Source organism: Macaca mulatta, chromosome 8, assembly GCF_049350105.2.
Source record: "Macaca mulatta isolate MMU2019108-1 chromosome 8, T2T-MMU8v2.0, whole genome shotgun sequence".
NCBI classification, from domain to species: Eukaryota; Metazoa; Chordata; class Mammalia; order Primates; family Cercopithecidae; genus Macaca; species Macaca mulatta.
Genome location: NC_133413.1, coordinates 104,208,304 through 104,214,303, shown reverse-complemented (window position 1 = coordinate 104,214,303; position 6,000 = coordinate 104,208,304). Strand labels below are relative to the sequence as shown.

Here is a 6,000-nt window from a genome sequence, read left to right as displayed (position 1 = left end):
TCAGGAGTTCAAGACCAGCCTGGGCAGCATGGTGAACCCTTGTCTCTACAAAAAATCCACAAAAAATTAGCTGGGTGTGGTGGCGCACACCTGTTGTTCCAGCTACTTGGGAGGCTGAGGTGGAGGACTGCTTGAGCCTAGGAGGTGGAGGTTACAGTGGGCTAAAATCGTGCCACTGCATTCCAACCTGGGTGACAAGAGGGAGACCCCATCTCTCTCTCTCTCTCACACACACACACATGAAACTAAGCCTTACAATAAGTGGTAAGCAAAAAATATTATTTTCATTGTAGAGATGTAGAATGAAGCTCAATGATGGCAAATTACTTTGTTCAAGATACCAAAGTTTGTAAGTGACGGGCAAAATTCTAATTTGAATCCAGGTTCTGTTGCTAAATTTGGAGGATTTTCCATTAAGCCGCACTGCTCACTGCTCCTTGACTTACATTTGTTTCCCCTCAGCTTTTATTTGTCACTATTTACAAAAAAGATACATGCTTCACGCTTGCAAGCGCTGAGTTAATGATCATTTTGAATGTTCCTCAATGTAGGTAATCAGCAAAGCCTTCTGAAAAGGCAGTTAGGACAGCAATGCCAGAGAAGCAAGCATTTACAAATCTCCCATAACAGAGACACTGGTCTACAGAAGTATTTTAGGGCCCTGTACATTTCTAAGGAGCACACAAAGTACACAACAGCTTATAAAGAACCTCTCTAGGTTTTGTTTCATTATGAAATGATGAAGAGACATCAAATGTTTCTAGAAAATCAGTAAAATCAGGGATATAAGATTCAAAGTACAGTGATTGGGTACTACAGAAATAGACAAAGGGTAATGAATCTAGTGAATAATTATGCACATGATCAGGAAATGTAAATTGTGACAATGTGAACAAAGGAGTCGACAGTGTATGAAAATCTGAACACATTTTTATGCATCTAACCAAAATAAAAATATCATACAAAATTAATTTAGAATGATTTTAAATGTTTTCTCTGTTTTAATTTATCAGCAAGTAAGCCAATTGATCCTTTATTGTGAAATTTAATACTTAAAAACATTTGCACTAAAATTAACTTCTTCTATGTTGAATGATGGTTGAATTTCTTTCATACGTTTCTGACTGAGTGGTTTTAAAAATCCATGCCGGTACATGTATTTATCTCTGCAGCTTTTATAAAGGCATTCCTGTACTGTGATCCTTCAGAAACTGCACTTTCAAAGACTTCCTTTTCAGTCATCCTCAAGATTCAGGGAAATGTAAAAGATTCAACTTTGGCAATGGCTGGGACCTCTGCCCCAATAATGCTATATTCCTAAATGCTACTCCGTGAGATATACATTAATGAAATAGAAAACAGAAACACCAAATGTTTTAGTATATATTTTCAACTGAGAAAATATAAACAATATTTATACAGTATTCCATTTTAAGTATTTACACAGCATTAACATAGAAAGCAGTGAGAAACGATACATTTACAGTTTTTTGTTTTTGTTTTTTTCTGAGACAGGGTCTTGTTCTGTCGTCCAGGCTGTAGTGCAGTGGTGCTATCTGGCTCACTGCAGCCTCCACCTCCTGGTTTCAAGCAATTCTTGTTCCTCAGCCTCCCAAGTAGCTGGGATTACAGGCCACCACATCCAACTAGTTTTTGTATTTTTTGTAGATATGGGGTTTTGCCATGTTGGCCAGGCTGGTCTTGAACTCCTGACTTGAAGTGATCCACCCGCCTTGGCCTTCCAAAGTGTTGGGATTACAGGCGTGAGCCACAGCACCCAGCCTTACTGTTTGCTATTTACAATCTTTAAACATAATTGAAAAGCAAAGATAACTCTTAAAATATTAAGTAATTAAAAAATATAAAAAATGATATTGGGAAAAATGTCATATATGATAACTTAATAAATGTAAACTATATTAGAAATGCAAATATATTGCATGGAAAGAGCATACTGACCTAATACAGGTATACAAAGGAATGAAAAGGTATCATTTCATGAGATGCATATCAATCCAACAGTGAATTAATCCACTGCCAACTAGGGTAAGCAATTAGAATAAGGCAAATTGAATCAGCAATAATACAATTTAAAATTTCTAAGTAAACTTGAAAATATCTTTCAACATTTATTTAACCACAAGCACACAAAACATGAAAATATCAAACTGAAAACTAGTCTTAAACTTGGAATCGAATTACTTTGTCAATGTGAGAAAATTCAGGCAGCTGTCAGTTTATAAAATAATCCACAGAGAAAATTGATGGGGACTGTTTTAATTATCATTAAAAAGTATTATGCTGAAAGCAACATTTAGATTTTTTTTTGGCCTCACTGTCAGTGTTAATTTATTATTTACTGCATTAAATACCACACACAATGGGAAAACAATATTTTCTGTTTTATCACATTATATATTCCAAGTTATAAAAATAAATCTTTCTGCAAATAAAAAACAAAAACAGAATAGTTTGCATTAAAAGTTTTTAAAATATGGCAAACTAACCTGATATCATGACATTTTTTTGGCCATGATTATACTGAGTCTTTAAGTTATTTATTCAGGAAGTTAAATCAAAAATCTTTGATCCACCAATGTTTTGGACACCAAATTCTTTTGTCCTACTGTATTACGGATATATCTAAAAATCTGGAAAATTAAAATAATTCAGAATGAAAAGAAATATAAACAAAATTAAATATGCACATCAGTTAAAACATCTAGATTAAATTAGCTAATTCTCTCAACTATTTTCATGTATCAGGCATCTGAATCCCATGGTGATACACAAAATTATTTCAAGATGATAATTTTGTTTATAGTTTCAAAGCAATGTATGTTCCCATTTAGAGTAAATTCTTATGAATTAATAATACAAATTCTCTCATGTTCACAGGGATACATTTTAAAATATTTAGAAAGGCAACTTTCTTCTAAGTCTAAAACTAAGGAAACATCAAAAGAATCTACTCGCTAGGGAGAGAATTTCTGCACAATTCTAGATCACTGTCAAGGACTAATAAATTGCATCTTACTCATATATACTTCTTTGACATAGTGGAGAATATTTAGTTGATAATAACACCATTTCAAGAACAGATTTGCCATTTCTTGAGATCTCTATTTCAGGGTCCACACTCATACACAAAGTTGCTTTTCATCTACACTGGTAGACGAGGTGTCAAAGCTGCAGGCTAAAGGCGGCTTCCCTTTGGTGCTGAGCCCTGAGCTAGCTCTCCAGTGCCTGTTTTTTTGTTACTTAACATCTGGTGGAGAGGGTGGATGGGACTCTAATTACTGTTCACTTGTAGCATCTAGGAGACTAGTAGTTAAATGTCTTCCTATAGGATTCCTCTTCCATGTATAATCAAGCAACTGATGCCCTCCACTAGACCTCAGTATTTCATTGACCCTAAAGGACAGAGTACAGTTGTTTGAAATGTTATTCCTCCTTTTGGTGGGGTTAGTCATATTCTAAACCTTTACAAAATTGTAGTAAAAGTAGACATTGTTACTCTCTGCTATGAAAATATCTACTTCTAACATATTTCTCTCAAGAAAATGAAGGGAAATGTAGAAAAATTTTTAAAATTTACCTCTTGTTGTAGATATGTAAGGAAGGATGCTAAAATAAAATTTTGGCAAGCCAAATCCACAACACAGAAGAACAGCAGATCAAAAATAAGAAGGGTAGCTTCATTTCCATAATACAGGACACTGCTGAAAGAATAACCTTCATCTATTAAAAAAGTTTAGAAAATATAAATTAGAAATTTAAAAAAGGAACAAGTCTGTGATAAATTTCTGGTGACAAAATCTGGATATTTAAAAATAGCACATTAGAAACATACTATATACAATAATTCATGGCTTACACAAAAATAAACAAAATAATTAAATTAAAAATAAACAAAAATTTTAAGATTTGCTCATCTAAAAGAGGTTAGTTAAAAAACTCATAACACCTCCTATAAAGCAGTTTTAACATTAGGACCAATGGTTGGTAACTGCTAGTAGTGTAAGTTTCAAAGACCAGTTAATAAATAGCCTTTCTCTATTTCTTTATGTAACTAAAAGCTAAATTAATCTTACAAACATTCCCTAAGATAGAGTATATTAGAGAAAAAACCCAGCAAGGCACAGAATAGTACACAGTGTTCAAGAGTTCAATAATTTATTTCAAATAGTCCCCTTAAGGTTTTGCTCTAAGTTCTCTTCTCACTCCACCAGCGGGTTTCATCCTTATTGGGATGTGAACACCCTTTTAAAAAGATTATGATGAGGCCGGGCACAGTGTCTCATGCCTGTAATTCCAGCACTCTGGGAGGCTGAGGCAGGAGGACTGCTTGAGGCCAGGAGTTCAAGACCAGCCTAGGCAACATAGCGAGACTCCATCTCTACCAAAAAAAAAGAAAAAGGATCTGGTGGTGCACACCTGTAGTCTTAGCTATTTGGGAGACTGAGATGGGAGGAGTGCATGAACCCAGGAGTCTGAGGTTATAGCGAGCTATTAATATGATTGCACCACTGCACTCTAGCCTGGGCAACAGAGCAAAAACCTGTCTCTAAACAAACAAACAAACAAACAAAAAACTACAAAAGCCTGATGAAAGCTAAAGACCCTTCCACCAGGAAAAAAAAAACAAAAAAAACTATACATATATAAGTCTTGCCAACAATTTCAGGGAAATCCAGAAAACCACTGAAGCAGCCCGGGGATACCCAGTTAGGAACATCTGCTTTATACAAGGGGGCATCTGGAGTGCTGGTAATGTTCTCTCTTGAAAGGGTACTAGTTACAGGGGTATATTCAGTTTGTGAAAATTCACTGACCTATAAGTTATATCCTTACAAAATATGCACATTATACTTGCATATATAATCTTAAAAATAAACCTGTTTTACATACTGTCTCTTGGTGATTTTCTACTAACACTGCTCCAGCAATGACTTCATATGATAGCAACTCCTCAATTTATTGTGTGCTTTTACTTTCTCCTACGACCTGGTCCCTTATATTTAATGCCTACTGGATACCTCTTCCTAGATGTCCTAAAGTACCTCAAGATGCAACATACTGAAAACTAAATTCATCCTCTTTCCCTCAAAACCTGGTCCTCCTTCTGTATTGCCTCTGTTATTGAAAGGCACCACCACCCACTTAGTCACACAGCCAGAAGTCTGGATAATTTTTGACTAGTCTTTTCCCTTAACATTTCTGGCAATCCTTTCTTCTCTAGCCCCACTGCTACTGCCTTAGCTCATAGTCTCATCAGCTCTTGATGAAGACGAAGATAGTGAGGCCAGGAGCGGTGGCTCACACCTGCAATCCCACTTTGGGAGGCTGAGGTGGGCAGGTCACTTGAGGTCAGGAGTTCGAGGCCAGCCTGGCCAATATGGTGAAACTCCATCTTTACCAAAAACACAAAAATTAGCCAGGTGTGGTGGCAGGCACCTGTAATTCCAGCTACTCGAGTAGCTGAGGCAGGAGAATTGCTTGAACCTGGGAGGCGGAGGTTGCAGTGAGCCAAGATTGCGCCACTGCACTCCAGCCTGGACAACAGAGCGAAACTCCATCTCCAAAAAAAAAAAAAAAAAGATGAAGATAGAGAGATGGAAGAATACAGTTAGAAAGAGGAGGAAGAGGAAGGAAGACTGAAGGAGAAAGGAAGAAAAAAAGCAGGAAGAAAGAAGGTGACTATTGTATTATTAAAAATAATAGGGCCAGGCGCGGTGGCTCACGCCTGTAATCCCAGCACTTTGGGAGGCCGAGGCGGGCAGATCACCTGAGGTCACGAGTTCAAGACCAGCCTGGCCAACATGGTGAAAACCCGCCTCTACTAAAAATACAAAAATTAGCCAGGTGTGGTGGCACACGCCTGTAATCCCAGCTACTTGGGAGGCTGAGGCAGGAGAATCACTTGAACCTGGGAGGCGGAGGTTGCAGTGAGCCAAGATCACACCACTGCGCTCCAGCCTGGGCAACAAGAGTGAAACT

At 37.1% G+C, this 6,000-nt stretch overlaps 1 protein-coding gene across 3 annotated transcripts in view; it reads right to left on the bottom strand.

Annotated features, from left to right (window-relative positions):
• Nucleotides 1-1,370: 1,370 nt before the first annotated feature.
• TMEM67 (transmembrane protein 67) overlaps nucleotides 1,371-6,000 on the bottom strand; it is a 62,622-nt gene continuing 57,992 nt past the window's right edge. For all 3 annotated transcript variants that reach the window (XM_002805441.4, XM_077942852.1, XM_077942851.1), the window contains 2 exons: nucleotides 3,599-3,741; nucleotides 1,371-2,651 (listed from right to left, as the gene is read on the bottom strand). In XM_002805441.4, the coding sequence (XP_002805487.3) occupies nucleotides 2,571-2,651; nucleotides 3,599-3,741 (224 nt within the window). In that variant the 3' untranslated portion in view covers nucleotides 1,371-2,570. The remainder of the gene's footprint in view (nucleotides 2,652-3,598; nucleotides 3,742-6,000) is intronic.